The 26,775-nt window shown below is 39.1% G+C and overlaps 1 protein-coding gene across 1 annotated transcript in view; it reads left to right on the forward strand.

Moving 5' to 3' along the window:
• The window catches only part of LOC145414371 (muscle calcium channel subunit alpha-1-like), a 1,622,725-nt gene that overhangs the window by 1,291,764 nt on the left and 304,186 nt on the right, over positions 1-26,775 (forward strand). The window contains exon 32 of the mRNA XM_080283905.1: positions 8,569-8,637. Within this exon, the coding sequence (XP_080140031.1) occupies positions 8,569-8,637 (69 nt within the window). The remainder of the gene's footprint in view (positions 1-8,568; positions 8,638-26,775) is intronic.

A 26,775-nucleotide genomic window follows, 5' to 3' on the forward strand; every position in this document is an offset into this window, starting at 1 on the left:
ATGATGTAAAGATCTTGAGGAAGGTAGAGGTTGAGGAGGATTGTAAAATACTGAAGGAGGATTTGGACAGGATACACAATTGGAGCCGGACGTGGGAAATGAAAATTAATGTAAAGAAATGTAAAATATTGGAAATGGGTAAAAGTACCAGGAGGCCATCACTGAATTATTTGTTGGGTAATGAATTAATCACAAAAAGGAGAGAAGAGAAAGATTTGGGAGTGCTGGTCCAAGATAGTTTGTCACCAGAAAAGCACATTAACAAGATAGTTGGAGAGACTTATAAACTCTTGACTAACATAAGAGTAGCATTTCATTATATGGATGAGGAGATGATGAAAAAATTGATAGTGGCAATGATACGCCCCAGGTTAGAATATGCAGTGGTAGTGTGGTTCCCACACAAAAAGAAAGATATAAACAAGATTGAGAGAATACAAAGAACAGCAACCAAGATGGTCCCCAGTCTGACAGACCTGTCATACAGAGAGAGGCTGGAAAAACTGGATTTGCCTTCCTTAGAGGAAAGGAGAAAGAGGGGAGACATGATTGCAATGTTCAGGACCATGGTGGGAGTAGATAAAATTGACAAAGAAGATCTGTTTGTATGGAATAAGAGAGCAACAAGAGGACACGGAAGGAAATTGAAGAAGTCAGGCTGCTTGAAGGATATCAAGAAATATAGCTTTCCTTACAGAAGTATAGACTTGTGGAATAGCCTGAACAAAGAGATTGTCCAGTCTAAAAACTTAAATGAGTTTAAAGCCAAATGTGACTTATTGAGAATCAGCGATGGAAACCCACGAGCATAGTACATTCCATGTATATCACAATTAGGTATATTAGGTAAATACTTAAATATTTGGAACAACTTAGACAAAGAGGTGGTGCATGAGAAAATCATTCATATGTGTAAAGGTAGACTTGATAAATGTGGATATGGAGACAGGACAACACGAGCATTGCTCAATTCCTGTATACTACAAAGAGGTAAATACATATATACTGTAAACATTCTTATGTGCACTTTCAACTTGTCATAACTATTTTATTTTATGCAATATATTTATTTTATGCAATACCACTTTCTTTTTTCTTTCATCTTATTCTACAAAGTGTCAGCTTTCTAACGATGTAAAAGAAGTCCACTAATCCAATTATTTCTATGTGAAAATTTGATACAAAATGAAGAAACTCGAGTGAGCGGCAGGGGAGGAAGGAGGGAGAGCGGGGTGGGGGGGGAAAGCAGGAGGGTTCTGCTGGCTGCAGGGGGGTCGGACCATGAAAGTGTTACTGGGAGAGGGATAAGGAACCTTATAGCATCTGGTTCATAAGGCATCAGAACATTTTTATTGTCTTCAGATTAATGCTAATATTTCAGTCTGTATTGTGTGAGTGATATGGACCTATTTTCAATACAGGAATCCCCTTTTATCTGAAAGGGTTTTAGCAAGAAAAGTTCTTCTGGATAGTGATATTTTAGATGATGATAACATGATAGCATGAGTTTTATGGGGCTATGTCCAGTGGCCATAGAGGGTTACTGTTGTGTGACTTGGGTCAGCCCATTCCTCCCCCTCCCAGTATATATCCAGTCCTAATATACTCATTGTAATTTAAAACAGTAGCACAAATCATATTGCAGTAGTTATACAGTACTCAATAAGCACTTAGAGGAGCACAGTACGTGCAACAGAAATCGCACAGCAGTTCACAGTTTAAGTATATATGTACAGAACCATGTAGTGGCTTGTGTAGAAGATGATGTTAACATGAGCAGGGTTGTGGTGGCATTAAACAAAGAAGCCTCCTAAACTTTGTCTGCTAATAAACTTAATGAAAAGTGAAAATGAAATGCTGTATTGTACCTGCAACAAAAATAACAATACTAACATGTACAGCAGAAATAATACGCTTCACAGTTCAAGTACAAGCATACAAAGCCATGTAGTGGACTGTGTAGTGGTTGACACCGAGGCGAATGATCTGATAGTAAATAAACTCGAACAGTCGGGAGGTTGGCTGGGCATTTCTTCTTTATCAAGTGTTGCATATAAATTGAACGCACTTATGTAGGTGTATTTTTTCACATTGGTGATTCAGATTATTAGGAGTTGCTGTTGCATAACAAAATGGTGAAAAAAATAAAAAAAATGTTGTTTGTGGTGGTGGTGCTCAATCCCATTCTCTTTGACTGACCAGATCTGTCATCTTTAGGTAAGCAACTGTTTCTGTGGGGCCATCCTGCAGGTACAATACAGAACATGTTGGTGGTAAGTGGTGGCAATCATTGTCCTCTCACCTGATTTAGTGCTGCCTGCTTCTTCCTTTACCTTTATCATTCATTTCTGTTTGCCCTTTCTCTACCTATTTCACCTGTCATTCTTGTCACCTTTTTATGTTACTCCTCTTTCCACTGCAGGTGGCTCTAAGCTGAATGGCATAGGCTATATAATGTTTTCCTGTACCCAGGAAACCATTTACAGTGTGAGGTGGTAACTATATAACCATTAACAGGGTAATGTACCATTCTTCACTGGGTGGAAAGACACAAATGGGGCAGCCATCCAGGAAGCAGTCATCCACACTCTTCCCTGCACCTCACTGTCGCATGTTGCTCTCTGCTTCAAGGAGCATCAGTTCACTGTGCAGGACAGCCCTGCAGGGGTGGTTAATGGTTCTGATTGGCAGGACATAACAGGTTTACACAACAACAACAACACACTTGATACGGATATGGTGCCCCTTGTCACTGACAGTTTCTCACCATGGTTGGACTATGGGCCCACCCACAGTGAGGTACAGGGAAATAGGTGGTGGTTTATCTCCCAGGTGTATGCCACACTTGCTCCACCCAGGGTACCCGGAGCCACCATGTGTAGGCTCCCCAACAGTGCCACAAAAATTATGATTTGTATAAGTGAGAATGTGGATTTCAGTTGTTCAGATGCTGGGTGTATCTTCTAATCTGTCTCCATTATAATTGTAGAATGACTGATTCTCCAGAATGGTGTCATCTACACTTTGCTCTCTGGATCTTGGGTTTACTGAGGCAGAAAAAGAAAGCAAGTCTTTATTGTTAGCTACAGTTTTTCTCTGTATTCAGAATGAGTGTAAGGGACATGGTTCTCTCCCAAGAATTGTAAGTAGCTCTGAAAGGGCTGGAGAGTGCTCCTATGGTATGGAGGCACATGTTATGATTCACGAAGAATTCTGATGATTGACCTTATGGTCAGTCTGTTAAATGTTTAGATATACTTGGTAAGTTTGCTGCCAGATACCAAATGTGGAGTGAGGGCTACTTTTAGTCTATAAGCATACTTATGTAGTCTTTTAGCAGCTTTGAAAACTTGTGAAAATTTCCCTAGGATTTGAAGCAGGGAAAAGTAAATCCCATTTTTCTTTGCAAGAGGAGATTTCAAGAATGCCTGTTGGGGGTATCTTGCCTGCGAAGATTTATCGTTTTCCTGGCCTGACAATCTTCTAGCAGTTTAAGTGGTGTAAACTTGACTTCGTTTTTGTGCTGACAGTGATTACTTTGGCAGGAAATGAGGAAGCCAGGGCTGTAGTAAGCTTCTATCTTCTTCCTTATGGCTAAGAAAAGTATTCTGAGAGTGGGAGATTGTTCCATTAAGGTTCATTTACCATAACTTTATTATAATAGAGGATTGACAGTTTTACACAAAAGCATTAATTTGTAGTAGAGGTTTTCTGCCACATTGTGAACCAGATGGAAGTTTATCTCCCTTTTTAATGCATGTTATGTTCAGAAATAAGTGAAGTTTCATTTTTTAGGGATAAGTACAGAAGTTATCTCTACTATTAAATTGAGTTATTGTACCAAAAACCTGTAATAATTTAAGCTTAATCATTTGGTGCCAGAAGGAAGAAGGTTTGTTCCTCCACACTGTCACTGCATATAAAGACAGTAAGAGTAAGGGACATCTTATCAGAGCCAACAGTTAAGGAAAGAAGTGCTATAGCTCGAGAGTGCTTCGAAGCTATTTTAGAAACCAAATCTATTAATAAACTCCCCAGACCCAGCTCATGCTGGCTTTTCTTCTGCTCACCATTCTGTTGTTGATGGTCCAATTTTAAGCACTTGAATAAGATTATGCAAAGTCCAGTGTGCTTCATATGTTATTCTTTGAGCTGTTTTGCATTTATCTCTATGTATGTACAAGGTGCTACCCCAAAGTTCCTAAAATTTGACTAAAGAAGAAAAAAAGCTTATGTCAAGTCCTAGTCACCATCTCCCCCATCAGATTAGTCTCCTTGGGCGTACAGACATTGATCCCAGCGATTCCCCCATGATCGGAATGCGTTCTGGAAGTCATTGAGCGTCAGCTTGCTCAGGACCTTCTGCATTTTTTCCTGGATCTCCTCAGTAGTTTTAAATTTCAGTCCATTTACCTGGATTCTCATATTCAGAAAGAGGACAAAAATCACACGGGCCCAAATCTAGTGATTATTTGGGGTGATGGACGACCAGCATATTTTTTTATACCAAAAACTGCAGAAAAAAAATGGCTGTGTGTATGGGTGCATTGTCATGGTGAAACACCCATTTGTTTGTGTGCCACTTGCCTTTTTTTTTTTTTTTTTTTTAAGCGAGGAAGAAGGAACCAAAGGCTAGGAGCCCACAAACTGTTCCTTCCAAGAAAAAGGCAAAAACAATAAAAAAAGAGAACCAAATTCAACAACTGTTCATTTTGAGATGCCTGAATGCTCGGGTTATGACAAAAAAGTATTTTCTGTAATTTTAAATTAAAAACCCTGCTATGCTGGGTGATGAACTTTAATGTATAAATAAAAAATATGATATTGATTTTGCATTTGCCTTTAAAAAGTCTCCCCACAGAAACATTTTCCATTGGACTAATTCGCGCATTTTTTACAATTTGTGCTGCTCGGTCAAGATCGATACATTTCTACTATATTTGTTTTTGCAGGGCACCTAGTGTTTATTGAGATAGCAATGCCATGGCATATTTCAGAGCTAGTGATTCTGTCTTGAAGAACGTGCAGAAATCGGGTGCAAACCTACCAGAGTCAAATTATACGAACTGGCGTAATCTACCCAGGATAGGAAGTTTGACTATATCAGAATGCCTTCAAAATGTGATATAATAGGAAGGTACCATGTGTTATTAGAAGAGGATACACTGAAGAAAAGCAGGACTCAGCAAATATATGGTGAACTATTCCAGTTATGGCAAAACTTTAGTTTTCCTACATTGAGTCAACAAGTGATTAAAGCACTGCTGAACAAACTGATCAGCAAATATGAAAGCCACCAAAGACAACCAAGAGAATTGTTTCAAAACGAGTTGAAAAATCTTTTTGACATAACCAAATTTGATGGGGAGTGGTTGTGAAGGGAAGATAGGGAACTGTATCATAAACAAGTCACATCTGGTGGAAAAATCGATACACAATTCATAAACTTTGCAGCATTATCCATAATCCATCCATCAAAGAGGCATAAACACTGTGAGGCAAGTGATACTCCAATACCACAGCAAGTTGGTACATCATATGAGTTGAAACTGAAGATACTACCTCAAGTGTCTCCACAAGTGATACATAGAGCAGTAACAGTGAAGAAGCCCAAAGTCATTTGTTGCCAACCAATAAAGCATCTAGTGTGACCTCAACTCTCGATAATGAGGGCATCCCTGTTTCCACACCTACACGGTCTGGTGTATGATGTGCCGTTGTCAGGGCTGGAGAAAAACAGAAGGAAAAAATCAAATTGCTACTACAAGAAGAGAAAAACTGTTGTTTGCATTTTGATGGAATAAAATTATCCAATAGACAAGACTAGGTAGTCAGCCTTCAAAGCAAAACTAAGAAGATCAGTTTGGGAATCATAAAATGTAGTAGTGGATCAGTTCAGGATATTTTCAGTGGCCTTTAGAAAGTTCTAGATAAACATGATGCCTGGTCAAGTATTAAAATGATCATTTGTGATGCAACAGATGTAAACACAGGACATATGAATGGTGTTGTGGTTAGGATAAAGAAGGAAATGTCTGAAAAGGGTTTGGACAAACCACAATATACTGGATGTCAGCATCATATACTGGACAGGATCATGAAGTATGTTATGGATTTCTTTGTGACAAAGGTTTCACTAAGCCAAATTTGGGTTACAAATTTGATGAGGAACTGACTGAAAAGTGTGCAGAACTACAAAGTTCTTTTGAAGCAGGTTAGAAAATGGAAATGGGTGAAAATCCTGGTTGGAGAGATGATTTTGAATTCCTGTATGAAGTGTGCAAAGCATTCCAACTCTACAGGGAACAAGGGGCGTTTCCAGAAATCAGATGGGGGAAACTACCATCATTACATAGCACGCGCTGAAATTCAGGGGTATTATCTGCTTCCAAACTGAAGAGGCACATTGGAGATACCAACACGCTTTATTACATATGGATGGCAAGAGGCATTCTGTTAAGAATAGACTCAAAAACTTTTGAAACACATGATGTTAAGGCAGTTGGGCTATAGTTTGAGGGTTGGGAATGGTCACCCTTCTTTGGGAGTGGCTGAATGATAGCAAAGGGTTGGGAATGGTCACCCTTCTTTGTGACTGGCTGAATGATAGCAAACTTCTAGCAAGAAGGAAAGGTACAAGTTGATAGACAGAGACGAAAGAGTTTACATAGGCAGGGTGTAAGCACAGAAGCACAGTTCTTGAGGACAATAGGAGAGACCCCATCAGGCCTATATGCCTTGTTAGTATTGAGGCCAGTGATGGCAGAAAATACATCAGCTGAAGAAATTTTGTCAGCCACGAGGAAGCCAGAGGGGGGAAGTGATAGAGGAACAGCACCGGAATTTTCTAAGGTGGAATTGGAGGAGAAAGTCTTAGCAAAGAGATCTGCTTTATCAGTAGAAGAAATAGCTACAGAGCCATCAGAGTAGAAAAGAGGAGGGAAGGATGATGAGGTAAAGCTGTTAGAAAAGTTCATGGCAAGGTGCCAGAAGGAGCAGGAAGAATTTGAGATGGAGAATTGAGAGCGTTTAGTACGGATAAATTTATTTTTAGCAAAGCGAAGAACAGACTTAGCACAGTTCCAGACAAACATAAAAAAAATGTGATTGAGGAGTAGGTTGGTTCTGGTACCTTTTATAGGCCCTCTCCTTCTTGTGGACAGCATTAGAACAAGCGTGATTAAACCAAGGCTTTCTTGGATCAGTCGAAGGATATGAGAAAGGAATGTATGCTTCCTTGCCTGAGAGAATAGCCTCTGTAATGTGCGAGGCACACTCAGATGGCTCCTGGCCATGAAAGCAATAATCATTCCAGGGAAAATCAAAGAAGTACTACCTTAGACTGCCTGGACATTTTCGCCTCACATTGCCAGACAGAATGCTGAGGCAAGTTCCATATGATAGGCAGTGTCAAAAACATCGCAAATCGTCCTCCTGCAATCTTTTGGGGTGGTTTCATGAACTTTGGCCAAATTGTTAGGAGTTGAATTGGTGGAAGGGTGACCAGAATGTGCATTGTCATCAGTTGACGGTCATCCATTTTTAAAACATGTAAGCACAAATCATAGGTTTGTGTAACCCCCAAAGCACAGTCACCAAATGCTTGTTGTAACATTTTATGAGTTTCTGCCACACTCCTCCCACACACATTGCTCATTCACATCCTCGATTTTTTAGATCACAAAATTTGCAGACCAACACAAACTCAGAGATAAAAAAACACACATGCAGCAAATGCATTCACCTAGCACAAAGCCACTTGGCACACTAACAAACAAAGGGTACAAGCACTACCACCTAGCATTCACACACCGTATGACAAGCAGTTTCTGCCCTGCTTTCAAATTTCAAGAACTTTTGGATAGCACCTTTTGCTTATTACATCCCTTTGTCAGTCTTCTGCATCTACTCTAGGCAACATGAATTGAAAAATTTCATTTTTAAAATATCATTTTTCCTCCTGTTGGTGGTTCTGAAGGTATTGTACCAGGTATTCTACTTGTTGGCTGATCCCATGCAGTGGTATGAACTCATCAGATGGTCTTGTGTGCAGAACTGAAGGCATGAAAGAATGGTGAGTTAGCACATTAGTACATTTACTGTCAGTTTGCTCGAACGTGCATTATTGATGTGGCATTTAAGAAACTTTGAGAAGAGTTTCTAAAATAGTTTCAAGCATAGTGGATTTATGTTACAGGTATCACTTTGACCTGAGCTGTTGGCTGTGTTAAAATAAATTTCCTGCTTCCATTGCATTTTTATGCAGTGGCAGTGCAAAAGCATTAGCTTCCTTTCTTATGGTGCCCTCATGATAACTGAGGGAGGAGAAATGGGTTTTCAGTTGCATAAAAAGTTTTTTCTGTTACCCAAACAAAAGATGTTTTTATTTCAGTGGAGGATTATGTTACAGGTTTAGTATAATTTATATGTGAAGCACAGCACAGATGTGTACTTGTGCCCGTAGATTCTGTGATTTTTGTTGGTAAGACGCTGTCACATATACAGTACAGTATATAGGTCCTTCCCTGTAATTGTGAATCTAGTGTTGACAGTAGGCTTCCTCACCAGAAACTATTGAGCAATCAGGCGCAGGCAGCAGACGAGAGCCTGGGCCACGAGTACTACAAGGCCAGAAAGGTTTGTTTGTCCTGCTTACAACTGGGCATGGAGGCTGTACAGTACTTGCAGGTCATCCCTCTTGCAGATATATTAAGGAGGCTGGATCTAGTTTCATATTTAATGTCATCAGTCAGTTTTTCAAAAAAATTTTAAAGGAATTTTTTGGTAAAGCAGTTAGTTTTTTATCATTATGTTGATGTAGTTACTGTTTTAAAAAAAATTTCATTAGTAATAGCATTCTTTCAAAATTTAAAGGCCCAAGGATTGTTTCCAAAAACTTCATTTGATTCAGCTGCAGCCAGTGTTAATATTCTTGAAGTTTTTGCTTATTTTATAACAGCCAGTAAGTTAAATGATGATATCATAGTGGATTTTTTATTATTTTTTTTAATTATTTTTTTGGTAAGTTTTAAAAACTTTTAGTTTTGTAGTTCCACAGCTTCCATGCCCTATTGTAGTTAATGTTGTGATTGTTCAAAAAGTCTTTCAGCTTGGTTGTGGCTGTACAAGCACTGCACTGGTTACTCTAATGGACAGCACTGGTGCTGGACCATTACTTGTGCTTTATGTGGTGATGATAGTGATGTCTTGTAATGTGATAGTATTGTTGTTGCCACTCAGTGTATTGTCTCTTTATGGACAGTGTCACTTACTCATTTGGGTAGTGACAGTTTCTCGTTGCTTGGTGATGGATTGCTGGTAACTGACAGCTAAATCATTGCCAGTTCTTGCATTTACTGGTCAGCCAGGGGACAAAGTAACACGTATTATATAAATATTTTTCATTCTTTTTACAGGGTTTCATAGTTAAATGTCTCATATACATATACTGCCATGTGACTTTCAAAGTTGCAGTTCAGTATATAATAAACTTAATTTTTAGCTCAGTACACTATACTGTACAGAGTTGCTATTTTTATTCCAGATTTTAATATAACCACCATGCCATTATTTTTTATTTTTATTTATTTATTTATTTTTTTAATACATATAAAGGTAACTGATAGTAGCTGCTGCACCTGGAAGTGACTATGGTATAGTAGTAATGTATTGTGGTAAATAGGATGTTTCCTTTTTTACATACCATTTTTGTGTTTCTTACCTATTGATTGAATATGAAAAGTTTAGTTATTTTGTGTTTTTTTGAGATGGGTAACCAGTGCAGTGGTGGTGTCTGACACTAACACGTGGTGTGGCAAGTGTCCGAGGCCAGGTCCAGTCACCACGGAGCTCTTCAGAATAATATGCGTTTAATGCTTGCGGGATGTTGTAGGGTCCTCCCGAGTGACACTTGTTATAAAAAAAGGATCAGTGCCTGTTCTTTATTGTTGGTAGCATCATTGTTCCATATAGTAGTGATGCACACATTCCCTTGCACACACCTACACACATACTGTGCACATGCCTGTCTTCCCTATAGATCACTCAGTCACACAGAGGTGCATGTTGTCGACGGAGGCCAACACAAATGCATAAACTGAAACAGGTGCATGTCATTTCGGTTCATTTTGGTACAAGTGAATATCATCCATTATTACCCAAATCATCTGTCATATCACTTCAGTGAAAGGAGAGTCTTTTCTCAACAAGAAACATTTGACCTACTATGCTTATTGGTAAACAAGGTGCGATAATTCAGTTATACTCATTTTATTAGGAATTTGTGCATTATAGGAATACTGAATAGTATTTGACTTTTTAAAAAATACAGTAGAGCACAGTTTTATGCTGTAATTGCTTATGGTGATGCCATATCCTGTAGGATGCTTGTAGTAAATGCTGTAATAATTTGTATGATTATGTATCTCAAGTGTCAGTTCAAGACATTTTATATGACTGCTTTGTGCACATCCATTTTATAGATATTCATGTTACCAAAAGGCATTTCTATGTTGACTGGTATAGTTACGTAGGCATTACATATTCAAAGCTTGGCAGCAGTATGACAAACTGATACCCACATTATTTTATGTTTATGTGTAAACCATGATTGTTAGCGATATTTAGGGTATGCTGTATGGGAGAGTTTTGAGTGATGCTAGCATGATGATAAATTACTTCCTGGAAATTCTTGGATTAAAAGCTATTTGCCAGAGAGCAGTTGATCACTCATACTAGGCAGTGAACAGTTGTTGCAGCCATTTCCTTACCAACAAAAATGTTGACTTCTGCAATTGTACAAGTGACATTATCAGTGCAGTTTGTTTACGCCTGATATACCTCAGCATTAGTGTTCATGCTACCTGTAATTGTCTTAGTGTTCTTCGTAAAACTATGGTAAAGGAAAAAGAAATTGGTATGGATGAATTTCCAAATTGTCTTTACTTAAGAGAGATACCGCATGACATGAATACATAAATCTGCAAGTTCTCCATAGAATTTTGTTGTTTGTTATAAATCATACCTAGTATATTATTCTTTCAACAGCATGACAGCCAGAATTGTTGTTTGTGTGTTGTCATTGTTGTTCCTGTGTAATTTAATATTGTTTTGTTAGTGCTGTAGTTCTCTATTGGTCATTGAAGTACAGTAGCTTGTTTTCTGGCAGAGTTTTCCCCTACATTTTTTTTTTTTTTTTTTTTTTTTTTTTTTTTTGGCTACTTGTTTGAAAGTAATTTTTCAGTACTTTGTAGCACTGTACTGTATATATTTTTAAGTATTGTGATTTATTTGTATATATAAACAGTGGCCTAATTATATCTTTTTAAGAGAGACTTTTTTTTTTTTTTTTTTTTTTAATTAATATGTACTATTGCACACTTTACTGACCTTTAATCAAACTGACATACATGTGAACTTTACAAGCCCATTTTTGCCACAGTTTTGAAGCCAGTACCATCCTTGCTGAAGTAATCAGTTGAAACACTGCAATTTTTCCCCTATTTTTTCAACAGTTTGAGAAATCCTTTATATTTTCTAAAATAGAATGTTTTCTTCTTATGTGTTGAACTGCTGTTTAAATATGTTTAGGCATACACTGGGACCTCATTATCAAGGACTTCTTTAGCCAGACCGCTCTCTGAGAAATACTTTCAAGATATCCTTCACATACACTATTGATAGAAATCATTCTGGGACTTAGTATATTTGCAGTGTGATGTTGAAGTGGTAGGTGCATCTTGGAGAATAATCTCTTTGTGTTGGGTGCTTATGAGCATTCCACAATGATACACGAAGTAAGAGTGTTTATTTTCATTTATTACAATATGCAGTTGCATAGTCAAAGGTATAAATACTGCATTAGCATAATAATGTTATAATATTATAATACCCATACAGTACAGTTGAGTGATCTAATCCACGGCAATATGGTTCTGGACCACTGCCGTACTGTAGAAATTCCTTGGTTTATAAATAAGTTATTGGAAAAATTACTTATGGTTCTAGCCTCTCGACCAAGTTGCCACATATCACCCTACCTACACCCAGTTAGTCACCAGCGAACACTAGCACACACTCAAATAATTATTCAGTGTGTGTATAACTGGGAGTAAAGAATATTAAACATCTAATAAACAATATTAAAGGGTCTTACCCGACTCTGACCAACGACAGTGTTTAAGTGGAAGGGGTGAGGGTGGGGGTTCCGAGGCAAGAGCCACACTAGGGCCACTCAGCATGAGGCAAGTGTGGTGGTGTCTCATGCTGCCACTGCCGCAGCCCCGTTTCTTCTTTGATTTGTTGACACCATAATCAGCAGCTATTCCTGTCGTTTTCTCTCCATTATCGATGAGACAAATAACATCCATTTTCTGGTCATATTTAAGTGGTAGCTTTTTTTCCTGTCCCTTTTGTGATGAAGTGTTAGGCCAATTGTGGTCTGGCATCGTATCAAGCTGGAAGGGCAAGGAAGGGAACAAAAAAAAGGGCCAGGTAGTCCTCAGAAACCGCGCGCATGGCCACTCTCGCAGTGGGTGGTGCAGGAACAAACAATGGAGGGAAGTAGTGCGTGCTCTTGAGAAGGGTTATGACTGGCTTCTCATTACTTGTCATGCTTGCCTGTGAATGGCTGATGGCCGCAGTTTGCGGCACAGACATGCGCCATGGAAATCTCAATGGAAATGCTTCACTTTGGCGCCGAAAGTCCGCACTTTAAGCATATAACCGTGGTTTCTGCTACTTTCGATTCTGAGCGGGAACCATGCCGTGGATTAGAAAACAGTGGCTTACAAACACTCATTTTATGAGACTTGACTCTACATCGCATGCATTAGTTTGATATTTACACACATTTCATTACATTATAAAATGCAGCATTTCATGCTCACATAAGTCAGCCTTTTCACTCAGTGGCTACAGTCCAAGCTGCAGCTTAAGTTTATGCTATTGCATATTATAATGAAAAAAGTAATGAAAATTAATAAATGATCAGATGACTTTTTCATCTTTTCATCTCTTGCTTGGTAGAAAATTGATGCTAATCCTGTTTTCTGTTTTTTGAGGTGTAGTGGTTGGATAGGAAATACTGTATACATTTAACTAGTTTCAAAAGAAGATATGTATAGTTAATGCCTGGGTGCCTCTGCCAGACTGCCACTACCTCAGATGACAGACCATACATATTCATTGAGCTTCACACATAATTACTGTGAAAAAAAAAAAAAAAATCAGGGCTTTTTTCATCATTTCACACTTAAGCTTCCCAGTTGCCCATTTTACTCCCTGTTATTTCATTTTCCACCCAAAGTGTTAATCATAGGAATTGGTAACTTAGTGCCACAAGTTTCTCCTGCCTTTGATATAATTTGTCTGATGTTAGGCAAAGTAAAATGCAAATTAGGTAATTCGCAACTAAAGGGTCAACCAGCACAGTCACAGACTCAAAAGTTGACAGATTTATCATGAAGAGTATTGAACTATCAGCCTGTGAAAAAAGTTCATATCTTGAGATACAGGCATAGGGAAGTTATAGGCAGCAGGAAATTGAGACTTCGTTCACCCATGTAAATATTTTTACGTAGAGAAGATGCACAAAAGTACACTAAAATTATTGGATAGCAAGCAAATGCACTTGGAAATTAAGGTCAAACAGCTGTAGTTTTAAATGATGCCATCATATATCAGAGAATGGTGTTATATCAGAGATATTGTACATGAACAATCGTATATTGAAGGATACTTTTACTGTAAGTAGTGGAGTTATATCAACCTTCACACTCCTTTGTCGTGACTTCCAGTAATAGCTAAATGACTACAAGTTTCTGGGGAAGGTCCATGTGATAATATTATTGATGATTGTGTTTCCATGTTGCAGTTGCCTTGTGCCACCGTGTAGATATCACCATTACCTTTTTCAGAAAATCTTGGAACAGAACCTTTATCCTGATGTTCAGATATTTTTTACTCACTGAATCCAGGTGTTGTCATTTTACTTTATTCTTACTGTCATCAGATGATTTTATGTAACTTAGAAAATGCCTCTTGCATATGACAGATTTATTAATGCTATATCTAATCCCTCCTGTTTGATAAGTCTGTCCTAAACTGTATAAAATCATCAGTTGGTAAGATTAAGATGAAGACATCCCTACATCCACGGGGTTAATTGTTGACGTGTGGTTCATGGTCATGTTAGTAATGAAGAAGTGATTAACTCTAAACAATACTGACAGAAGCTGCAACCTTTGGCCTGTGCTCAGTACTTCATGGTTTAGCTATACTCAATGTTTAATTGATAATCAGTCACTAAGCAGAATTGACCAAAGGTCATCTAGTTTTTCTTGGGCTGTCTGTTAAGTGATTTGGGATGGCAGCCTTCACCATCTTGGTAAAAGCACAGTAGCTGACATGCTCAGAACAGCATATGTACGAACACCTGATTGGTTTTACCTGCTTGAGGAATTGTTCCAGCATCATCTTGCTCCCCACAACCTCCCTGTAGCCTGGAGCAAACAGTTGTGTCTGGATTGATTTTGCCACCCAGGTAAACTGGTGGTTGAACTCAGCAAAAGTTACAGAATCAGCAGTGTCCCCTCACTTTTCAAAATGAAGTATGGTAAAGCATGTATGTGCTAGTCGTTGGGAGTGTCACAGTGGTCCTGTCATGTAACAGTGTGCAGCAGTGAAGGTGGCTTGGTGGTAATTACCTACCTGTTTTATCAGAGGGGAAAAAATGATAATCATAATCCTGCACTTTATTAATGTTTTATTTCCTAAGAATAATGAGACAGTAACTCTAAGTCTGGTTTTTCAAAAATCATTTGAATGAATGCAATAATAAAGTTCACAGTGAGCTTTCTGTAAATGTAAAGTTTACTATTATGCACTTTAATCCATAGTAGCTTAGATTTGATCATGAAAGTTTCTGCTGGTCACTATGAAAATGTATTCTACCAAAGGATTTATAAATATAAAACATTAATAGTTTTAAAATCAGTTAAAGGTGAAACAGATTTTCAACTTAGTCATAACTATCTTGAATTAGCAATGGTAATTGCTGGTAGTCTCAGTGTTGCAGTACTGTAGAGTACTGGAAGCAGGAGTATGTGGACTGCATATATTTAAAAGTACATTGCATACTTCAGTTACTACTGCATGTGAAATAATGAATTATGTAGGGCAGGTGCCAGAGCTTGTTTAAGAACCACTCAGTACAGTGCATATTATATTACCTAGTAATGTATAATCAGCCCTTAGATTTTGCTTGGTTTATTTGTGGACATTTACAGGTACAGTATGAGGCAGAACAACTGCTCAGGTTATGGTGTAAAAAATTCTTTCCAGGCGAATGATATTGTTTGGGTGACATGTAGCAGTGTTATGCATATGGAAGGAAGACCCTTTTTTTCTTTCTCTCCCTTGCCTGTGCCTGCAGATGCCCATAAAATAAACAAATAATTGCAGTCCATCTTTAGCAGTCAACAAGAATTCATGAGCCTGAACATACACAGTATAGATAATGGTACACCTTGTGTTAATGTGAATAAAGCAGGAATTCTTGTAGTTTGATATATTTCTGATGACTTTGTGAAAGTAATAATTATCATATGGTTTTGGTTAAGTATCATCTACATTTTTCATAATGGGTGGTTAATCTTCCACAGACATTTATTGAATTTATTGTACAGTCATATTTTGAGTAAATTTCCTCTTGGAATGGGTATTGCCCCCCAGTCCCACTTGTGTCTTTTGTGTAAAATTCATCTTATTAACCCCTTACTTCCCAGAGTTGCTGTGCGAGGGATTTTGCTGGAAGGATGCTAGGCGCACCCCCCCCTGTCGGTTGCTAGTCTCGAAACTCATAGGTCCTTACCTGGGGGTTCCCTTGTTTATTAAATTTTTGAAACGTCCAGTTTCTTCCCGTATTGAGAACACAGGATTTGATTATTGCAAGAAACTGTAATGATATACAGAAATTAAAGTATCATTACCCCCTAGGAAAGAGTGACCAACTGGTTATGGAGATAGAGGTATTGTGTGGGGACACAGGAGAAAGAGAGAGACATATCAACAAAATACTGTAGATGTAACTATGGGAGAGTCGATTTTGACCCTTTAAGACAATATTCTGGAAATATGGACTGGAGTGAAATGGAGGGGAGGAAAAATATCCAGGAGAAATATAATATCTTTATGAAAATACATGAGGAGGGAGTCAGAAACCATGTTCCTAGAGTTGCTGCAAAAAAAGAAGATAGAAGGATTGGTTTAACCCATGGATTGCGAGCCACAGCTCAGGCTGGGAAGCGCCGCATTGCGAGCCAGAGCTCAAGCTGTGCTAACCTTCCAGTGGCCATGCATCAAAGCTCAATACGCCACCTTTACGCAAATTTACACATGGGCTAGGCCTACAGAATGACGTGAAGAGAATTTTTTTTTTTTTTTCACCAGGTGATGCCTTGGATGTTTATCTTCAAATTTATAATAAACAAGAACTGAAAAAAAAAAAAATCATATTTTTCACTACTCCACCCCAACACAAACTTACACACAGCGTTACCCAAAGACGGAGAGATAGAGATTTTTTTTTTTTCACCAGATGATGCCCTGAATGTTTATCTTCAGGCTTATAATAAACCAAAATTATTATTATTATTTTTTTTTTCATTTTTTGCACACCACGGGAGAAGATAAAAAAGGTAATTGCGCAATCCATGGGTTAATAAAGATGTACAGAGGCACTTGAAATTAGGAATAGTGTGGGATAAAGTAAGAAAAAGATATACAGTACTGAAAATTCTTGGAAAGAATACAGAGATGTAAGAAATGAATGTGTAAAAGTAAGAAGGGAGGAGGAACAAAAATATGAGAAGAGTATCGTCAATAAAAGCAAGAAAGAACCCAAGCTGCTCTACAGGTTTGTTAATAGTAAAATGAGAACAAAGAACAGGATAGTGAGGCTCAGAGATGATGTAATATATGAAAAAGAAGAAGAAATGTGTAACATAATGAGTGATAAAAATAACAAATGAATGATAAATTAGTCGGTATTTGTAAACAGTACTAGTTGAGAAAAATGAGATACTTCAGTTCATGAAGGATACAGATGTGGGAAAGGCAATGGGACCGTATGATGTTGCTGGTTGGATCTTGAAAGAATGTGCAGACCAGTTGGTGAGGCTTATCTGTGATATTATAAGGTCTTCCGTGGAAAGTGAGGAGCTACTTAGTGAGTGAAACAGAGCAAATACAGTATAGTTCTGATTTATAAAGGTGGTGACAGGGAAGGCCAGCCTAATTACACACCGCTGTCGTTTGCTAGTATAGTCTTTAAACTATGTGAAAATGTCATTAGAAAAAGATGGATAAAATCCCTTGAAGGGCATGTGGTAATAATGTCCAAGCAGTTTGGATTTAGAGAAGGGGCTGGTGTTATGAGCTTATTGAGCCTTTACAGTAGAGTGATAGACATTGTTTGAGAAAGGGAAGGGTGGGTAGAATGTATTTACCTGGATTTAAAGAAGGCTTTTGGTAGAGTACCACACAGAAGATTATTATGGAAATTGAAACCTATGGAGGTGTACATGTGAAAGTGTTGGAATGGGTGGAAAATTATTTGATAGAAAGACAAATGAGAACTGTAATAAAAGGCAGCTTTTTCCGGTGGAACCATCCACTCACTCGATGTAGTGCTGCTGTCGGGCGTCTGCCCTTTCCTCTCCTCCATTCTTCTTTCCATCCATCCTCTTCTTTCTTTCTTTCCTTCATTCTTTCCTTGTCCTTCTGCCAACGGGTGACTTTACACTCCCTCTTCTGTCTTTCTTTCCTTCATTCTTTCCTCTTCCTTTTGCCTGTGGGTGACTACACTGAGTGACAAGCCAAATGGTTCCCTGAACACCAGGAAACCATTTACTACTCTGGGTGGTAACCATATAACCAAATTTTGGCGCCTGATGGTTTAGTGGGTAGTTATTGCACTCCAGTCGGATTGAGCCTGTGTAAATTTATATCCAAGGGATGGTTGGGGTTGATTGCTCATGTAATGCCACTCAGGGATGAGTGAGACTGGTCACTCTCATCTTAAATGTCGGAACCAACTGCCTAGCCCCGGGCTCCTACGCTCCTCATGGAGCAATGTAGGATTGGATGATGAAAAAGGTAACAAGTGGAGTTCCCCAGGGTTGGATGTTGGCCCCAGTTATGTTTTTGCTATATATAAAAGACATGCCTGAAGGGTTGAGTACTTATATAAGTTTATTTGCTGATGATACTAAAATTATGAAACATATTAAAGGAGTGAATTGTTGTAATGAATTACAAAAATATCTAGATAAACTCTGCAAGTGGTGTTAAATGTGGAAAATGGAATTCAAAAATAATAAATGTCATGTATTGGAAATGAGAGTCAGTGATAAAAGACCAAGGTATGTGTACAAGATGGGAGATGAAATAATAAGGAAAGCAAATGAAGAAAAAGACCTTGGTGTGGCTATACAGGATAGCCTATTGCCAGAGAAACATATAAACAGGATTACTAGAGGAACTTAAGGACCACTGACCAACATAAGATAGGAGATGAAATAATGAGGGCAAATGAAGAAAGGGACCTTGGTGTGACTATACAGGATAACCTATCACCAGGGAAACATATAAACAGAATTATGGGAGGAACGTAAGGACTACTGACCAACATGAGAGTGGCATTTAATTATATGGATGAAGTGATGCTAAGAGAGTTAATAATGACCATGATAAGACTGAGACTGGAATATGCAGCAGTAATATGGTCACCACACTTGAAAAAGCATACCAGTGAACTTAAAAGAATACAAAGGATAGCACAATGTTGACACCAAGCGTGAGGGAGTTGTCTTATGGGGAGAGATCAGAAATCCTGAAATTGCCAACCCTGAGAGAGAGAGAAGAGGGAGGGGAGATTTGATTGCAATGTTTAGAGGAGTAAGAGGAACAGAAAGTGTGGACAGAGAGGACTTCGTTGTGAAATATGATGGAAGAACAAGAGGACACAAATTCAAGTTGAAGAAGAGTCGGTACCTTAGTGATATAAAGAAATTAAGTTTTCCAAGAAAGTGTGGACAGAGAGGACTTCGTTGTGAAATATGATGGAAGAACAAGAGGACACAAATTCAAGTTGAAGAAGAGTCGGTACCTTAGTGATATAAAGAAATTAAGTTTTCCAAACAGAACTATAGACAATTGGAATAATTTGGAGAGCAAGGTGGTGCAAGCAGAGTGCATCTATGTGTTCAAATCTAGATTGGATAGTAAATCTTTGTAGAATGGAGATGGGACAACACAAGCTTAGCACAAATCCTGTATAATTGGATAAATACAATTAGGTAAATATGCTCCAGTCCCATCCTGCCTTTCAACTCTTCCATTGCAAACCTAGCTCCCCCCACCAGACCCCACACTCAGGTATGCACTGTACATTCACCCAGTCATTGCCATTTCTGTGTTTGAGGCTGCGACTACTGCCCAGGTCTCACTACCATACAACATTACACTCCTAACACGTGCTGCATATAAAGATCTCTCAGCACAGAGGGAGAGTCTTCTCAATGTCAGGAGAGGCAACAGCTCCCTGAACATCTTCCAGTCACTCCTCACTCTAGCCACAGAGCTAACTCAAACCCCACCTCCAGCGCATAACATAACTCAAACCCCACCTCCAGCGCATAACATGTCTCCCAAATAACAAAACTCTTCCACACACTCAAGAGACTCACCAGCAAGTTCAATCCTTTCACTCCTGACAATCTCCACATGCTCTCCCTGACACACTGGACACATGAAATCAGCATTATCTCACAGTCTACCTCTAATACCACTACATCTCTTATGCATCCACATATCACAAACACTGCACAAGATGGAGTTACTTCCTATGTCCTTGTGGCAAATCGCACATAGCAACCTTCCCTCCTCTTTGACAGTACTGCCACCAGCCCTAGATACCATTACTTTTGTTTTCTTTGCATTTACTCTTAACCCCTTGTGTCCCATACCATCTCACCACTTCCTAAATATTTACTCCACCTTCCTTTCATTCTCTGTAATCAAAACCAAATAAATCATCAGCATACAACATCTCTTACAGGAGTCAGTTTCTGAAGTCGCTTGAGATGGCTTCAGGTTCCATAATAAACAAAAAGGGGCTGAAGACTGACCTATGATGCACACCAACATTCATGGAAAACTTGTGACTCAAGTCTCCATTCACCATTACCTGGGTGTAAGCCCGCACTACATGGCCATAATGACCCTAACCAGCCACTCCTCCATCCCAAGCTTTCTCATTGCCCACTTCACCACCTCTCTTGGGGCTTTATTAAAGGCCATCTCCAAATCAGTAAAAACAAAGTACAGATCCCTTATCTTTCCTATATATTTTTTCTGAAGGTGTCAAACAATGAATAGGACATCAGTGGTCCCTTTGCCTGGCATAAACCCAAACTGCATCTCATCTATATTCACTCTTTCACTAATCATACCATCTAGAACTCTCTCCGTTACCTTCATTATCTAGTCCAATAGCTTTATACTTCTATAATTTCCTTTTTCTAGGGCATCAACCTTCCCCCTGTACACATTTACATTTACACTCTTCAGCCAGTCATCTGGGACAACATATTCATATATATAATTGTATTTGTAAAGTCAGTGACTAACCACACTCCTATATCTCCTGAGGCTTTCAACATTTCAGCAGTCAACCCAGACACACCTGCTGCCTTCCCCACCTACTTCCTTCCAATTGCTCTGCTCACAGTAGTAGCATCAGTCAAAGGCCTAGGGCCAGACATTGGATCTGCTGGCTCCAAAGCTTCCCTGTTCCAGTGAAACTCCTCATTCAAGAAACAGTTGATATCGTTGGTAATTTAGGAGTTTTTATTCACAACTTTTTAGCTAGTCGTATGTTTCATGTCCTTGTTGTTAATATCTTATCTACTTCTTTTCAGCAGTTTGAAGTTGTTTCTCAGGGTTTTGTTCATAGTACCATACTTTTTGTCGTTGATGTGAAAGGCATTATTTCTTCCTTTCCTTCGAGTGTTCGTTGTTCCTTATATGTTGATGATTTTGTGATTTACATTGTTGGTTCTGATCTGGTTGTCCTTCAGGGTCTTCTCCAGTCAGCGATTACAGTGGCTGTATATTGGGGAACTGCCCACGGTTTTCATTCTCTACTTCCAAGACATATGCTGTTTCCTTTACACATTCCCTCACAATCCCTCAGCCACCTTGTTTCATTTATGGTCTGCCCCTCCCTTATAGGCTTTCAGTTACATTCCTAGCTATTCCTAGGTTGACATGGAATGCACACATTTTTTCTTTGAGGGTATCTGCCATGCACCGTCTTTGCCTTCTCCAAACCCTATCGCGTGTGTCGTAGGGTGCAGATCGTAAGATTCTTTTCTACCTTTGTAAGGTTCTTATTTTATCGAAGTTGGACCATGATTGTCAAGTTTACGCTTCTGCCCCTGTTCATTCACAGCATCATTTAGATTCTGTTCATCATCTTTGTCTCTGTTTAGCACTTGTTGCTTTTAAATCTTCTGTTGAAAGCCTGTACAGTACGTTGAATCGGAGATCCCGTCTCTGTTTCGTTGTCGGTCACCTTTCTTTCTCCGTTATTTTATCTGACTTCATCAGTTTGTAGGTCCGTTATTACTCCGCTTGCCTACCACTGTTACAGATTACTATTTTGCCAACCCCCACACTAGTTCCCCCTTTTCCATTCATGTCTCATCTTGCTCCTTTCCTGCATCGGATTGAGAAAATTTTTTCTGTTCATCCAGCAGTCTCTCCACCTTGGCTTTTGCCCCGTCCATCAGTTTGATCCTCCATTCTGCCTTGCTTTAAACCTTCTGCCTCTTCCTTAGTTCTCCACTCATCTTTTTGTGCTCATCTGCTTGAACATTCTTCTGCTCTCCAGGTCTATACTGATGGTTCTAAATCATTAGAAAGTACAGAGTTTGCTTTCTCCTTTCCTGACTGCTCTTACAAATACAGTTTACCTTCTGTGGCTTCTGTCTTAAATGCTGAGCTTTATGCCTTGTTAGTTGCCATACAGCAAGCTTTTACCAGTCCATCTGTGTTGTTGTTTTATATTCCGATTCTCTTAGTGCCCTTCTTCTGTTGCACTCGACCTCTCGGTCTCACCCTATAGTTCTGCAAATCTTAGAGTAGCCGTTCTGGATGTCTGTAAAGCACAAGTCTGTACAGTTTTGTTGGGTACCTAGTCACATTGGTGTCCCAGACAATGAATGTGTCATTGCCTTAGCTTGTACTACCATCCTGTCGCCTCGCCTCCCTTTCCATTCTGTTCCTGTCATTGACTTCTTCCTTGCCTTCTCCAAAGTTTTGTCACATAGATGGCAGTCTTGCTGGTCCTTGGCTATAATTGCCAAACTTCATGCTGTTAAACCCTCCATTGTTCCTTGGTCCAGCCCTTGCCATTAAAACCGCCGTTGGGAGACTGCATTGACCTATCTACGGATTGGTCATATCCATCTTACCCATGGCCATTTAATGTTCAGGGATCCTTCTCCAATCTGTTTGAGTTGCAACACCCGCTTGTCTGTTGCAACACCCGCTTGTCTGTTTCTCATCAACATTTAAATTGCCCTCTTAATGGGGCTATCCCTTGTCAGTGCTTCCCCCCCCCCTTTTTTTTTTTTTGTCTTGGTCGTCCCCCACTTTTAGGAAATGTGTTAAGTGAATCCAAGACCTTTTCTGTGGCATGTCTGATGTCGTTTTTATCCCTTACTGTTTTTTTTTATCTCGTCTTTAGTTTTTTTTTTTCTGTTCCTTTTAGAGACCTTTCCTGTTCTTTTTCTTTTCTTTTAGTTTATGATTTCTTGTGTTTATAGTAATTTCCTCTTTTTTTAGCAATTTCCCATACTCTGTTTTGTTGTATTTTTCTTTTCTAACGTCAGTGCCTTGCTACCTGGCACTGGATTTTAAGTATTCCTATTCCTGTTATGTGTCACCCATAATCCCATCCATTCATATGCAGATGACTGAGCACTTCACAGTTCATTTGCACTGAAACACCCATTCACAAAGTTTAATATCTCTGACTGACAACTCATTACCGCCATCTTAATAAATCAAGACTTATCAAAGATCACTGAATGGGGACAAAATAGCTTTGTCTCATTTAACACTAGAAAAACCAAATACTGTATATACAATTTACTAATGGACAGATATTGCCTGATTCCTATATTACCCTTAAATGCTACTAATATTCCTGTCTCTAAAAGTATTGAAATTCTTGGTGTTTCACTTAACATTGCCCTCAGCTGGACCTCTTATGTTAGATCACTTGCTAAAACCATCTCAAAACTTAGATTATTGTACAGAGTCTGTAACTCCTTTACTGACGAGCAGGTAACTATAATTTATAAGAGTCGTGTGTGCTCTCGGCATGAATATTGCTTACTCTTGTGGAATGGATGTGGAGAGATTGCACTAAAATAACTGAACAAAATTCGGAACAAAACTTAGAATTATTGATAACCCTGTTGTTACAAATGAACTGCCTCCGGTACAAGTAAGAAGGGATGTTGCCTCCCTTGCACTATTCTACAGATACTTTTATGGCTAATGCACTGACAAAGTTGTGTCCATTGTGCCACCTCTTCACGCCTTCCTCCACACTACACGGGCATCTCTTAGTGCTTCTGACTGGACTGTTGCAATTTTTTTATTCCCTGAACTGCAACTCTTTGGAACTTGCTTCCCCAGAGTGGTTTCCCCCCAAACTTCAACTTACAGCTATTCAAGTCCAACTGCTACAGATTTTTTATCAATAGAGGACATCTGTAATCTGGTGTATGGATTATTATTATTTTTTTATTAATTTGTGTTTTCTTCCTCTTCTGTTATAAAAAAAAAAAAAAAAAAAAAAAAAATTCTGAACAGACCTCAGAAAGTGCCATCAATTTTTCCATATCATCAAATGAGCCTTGGAATGCTCCCATCACTTCTTGTGAACTGTTTGATTCTGTGCTTAAGTCTTATCACAGTACTAGTAAAGGTCTAGATGGCATTCATTATCTAATGATTAGATATCTTTCAACCATTTCCATGACCTTTTTGATGTGTTTTTACGATATCTGGACAGAGGGCTATTTTCTTCCCTCACTGCATGAGGCTTATTTTTTTCCAATCCTCAAACCAAGCAGATCAGGTTACCTCCTTCAAGACTACTGGCCTATTTTTGCTTTTACTAGTTGTTTATGCAAACTACTTGAATGCATGATAATCATCATCTCATGTGGATTTGGGAATCAAAATGCTTTTTCTCATCCTCCCATTTCAGTTACTGACAAGCACGAAGTACAGTACAATACTGTACTATCAATCCTTTAGTACAACCCAAAACATATATTTTAACAGCCATTGATAATGGGCAGTCCATACTTGCAGTATTTCATGATCCTGAGAAAGCATATGATACCACTTGGAAATACCACATCTTTCTACAGCTATCATCCCTCAGAATCGATGGAAATATGGGTGTCTTCCTTTAGACATTTTTTTCTGCAACAGGACCTTCATGTTCATTTTGCCAATTCTGTCTCTTCCTCTTCAATGTGAGTGTGTCCCTCAAGGCAGTGTACTGTACATAGTACTACCTTATTCCTTATTGTCATAATTGGTATTGCCTCCTCCATACCATGCAGGATCAGATCTTCCCTTTAAGTAGATGACTTTGCCTTCAGTGTTTTAGGATCCTATTGTTTCCATACTTCAACATAAAATTCAGTCAGCAATTTTGGCAGCCTCCACTTTGGCAGCTAAACTTGGTTTTAAATTTTCTACAACTAAATCATGTTCTATGTTTTTTTCCTGCAGAAAAATAGTTTTACTTCCCCTCACCTCTCTTGGAATACCCACTTACAATATTGGACCTCCAGAAAATTTCCTGATATAATCTTCAATTGTTATCTAACTTGGAAAGAACATATTTCCTCCATAAAAAAATATCTGCCTACAACAGCTACACCTCCATTAAACTCTCCCATATCACATGGGGGAGCTGATCGCCGAACTCTTCTCCAACCTCACATTGTCCTGGTTCTTTTCATGCTTGATTATGACTTCCAAATTTATTCCTCTGCCTCTCCTTCCCATTTTCTGAACTTGACTCAGTCCATCATTTAGGTCTGTGTTTAGTTATTGTTCCCTTTAAATCTTCTCCCATTGAAAACCTCTATGCTGAATCGAGTCTACCATGTCTTTTCAAATGTCGTGCTCTTCTCTCTCTTTGATACTCAATCAAACTCCCTCAGGCCCCTTCCCAGTGGCATACCATCCCTCCATCCACACTAGCAAAATATACTATCTTTCGACACTTTTGTCCTCCCTTTCCAGTTCAAATACAGTCTCTGCTATCCCATTCTTCCTTTACCAATTCCGATGTCCTTCCACTACATTCTCTTATCTTCCGCCCCTGGCTCTTACCTCCCACTTCTGCAGTATTTGGACCTCTGTTATTCCTTACCCCAAATCCTCTACCTCACCCCTTGTCCTTCATTCATATTTTCTTGAACATCTATCTTTTCACTCTTCTGCTACCCATGTTTATGCTGATGGATCTATGACATCAAGTGGAGCAGGATTTGCAATACTTTTTCCTCTTGATTCTATCAGCTTACCTTACCAATTGGGTGCAGAAAGTGAAAATCGTCAACTGGCGTAGAGTTGTGAGAGGCAGACTGAGAAAGACCTGGGATGAGATCATAGAGTGTGACTGTAGGGATTAGGGACTGAGTAGGTAGGCTGCCAGAGATTGAGCAGCATGGAGACCCACCATTAGGTGATCAAGGCCGACGCATGCAAGCACGTTGGAGCCTTTAGAAGCAAAATGAAGCAAAATGGTCTGTTGCTAGTGTACTTGCAGCAAAACTTTATGCAATGTTTCGCCTCGTGATTTATGCTTTATTGTTCATTGTTATCTTTTGTTCTTTTCACTGATTCCCTTAATGCTATCTGTCTATCTATCTATTGCCAGACGCCTCAATCCCGTTTGGGGTGGCCACAAACAAATTGCCTCCAAGTCGCCCTGTCCCCCACCATTTCACTGCCCTGCTCCCAACTCACACCCCCCTCTCTCATAAACCTCTCCACCCCATCCCTCCATCTCATCCTTGGCCTCCCCCTCCCTCTTCCCCCCTCCACCTCACTCACATACACTCTCTTCGTCAGTCTTTCACCCTCCATCCTCTCCACATGGCCAAACCACCTCAGTGTGTTCCTCATAACGCTTCCTATCACATCCACATCAACACCACAACGCTCCTTTATATTCTCATTCGTCAGCCTGTCTCTCCATGTGACTCCACAGGCTCCTCTTAATGCACTTTCCCTTTTGTCATCTTTCTCTTCTTCTCACCCCCTTGTTCTTGAGATTCAAGAACGACTGTTTTGTTTTTGTGTCAGAAAGAAAATCATTTATTTCTGCTGCTTCCCAAATCATGTAGGTATACTGGTACCTGGAAATGAACAGATTGATTCTTTAGCACGTTCTGCAGTCTCTTTGGGGAATTCCTGCTTTTTTGCCATTCCGGCCTCTGATTACCTACCAGTTACCTCTTCTTTTCTATCATCAAGATGGCAGTCCATCTGGTCTAACATTTCAGCTAATAAACTCTGCACAGTAAACAGTCAGTTTCCTCTTGGCACAATCCATATCGTAGAATAAGACGATGGAAAACAGCATTATCCCATCTGCGTATTGGTCAT

The sequence above is a fragment of the Coenobita brevimanus genome, chromosome 99 (genome assembly GCF_032717465.1).
Source record: "Coenobita brevimanus isolate Jiangsu-jjx chromosome 99, ASM3271746v2, whole genome shotgun sequence".
In the NCBI taxonomy this organism is placed as follows: domain Eukaryota; kingdom Metazoa; phylum Arthropoda; class Malacostraca; order Decapoda; family Coenobitidae; genus Coenobita; species Coenobita brevimanus.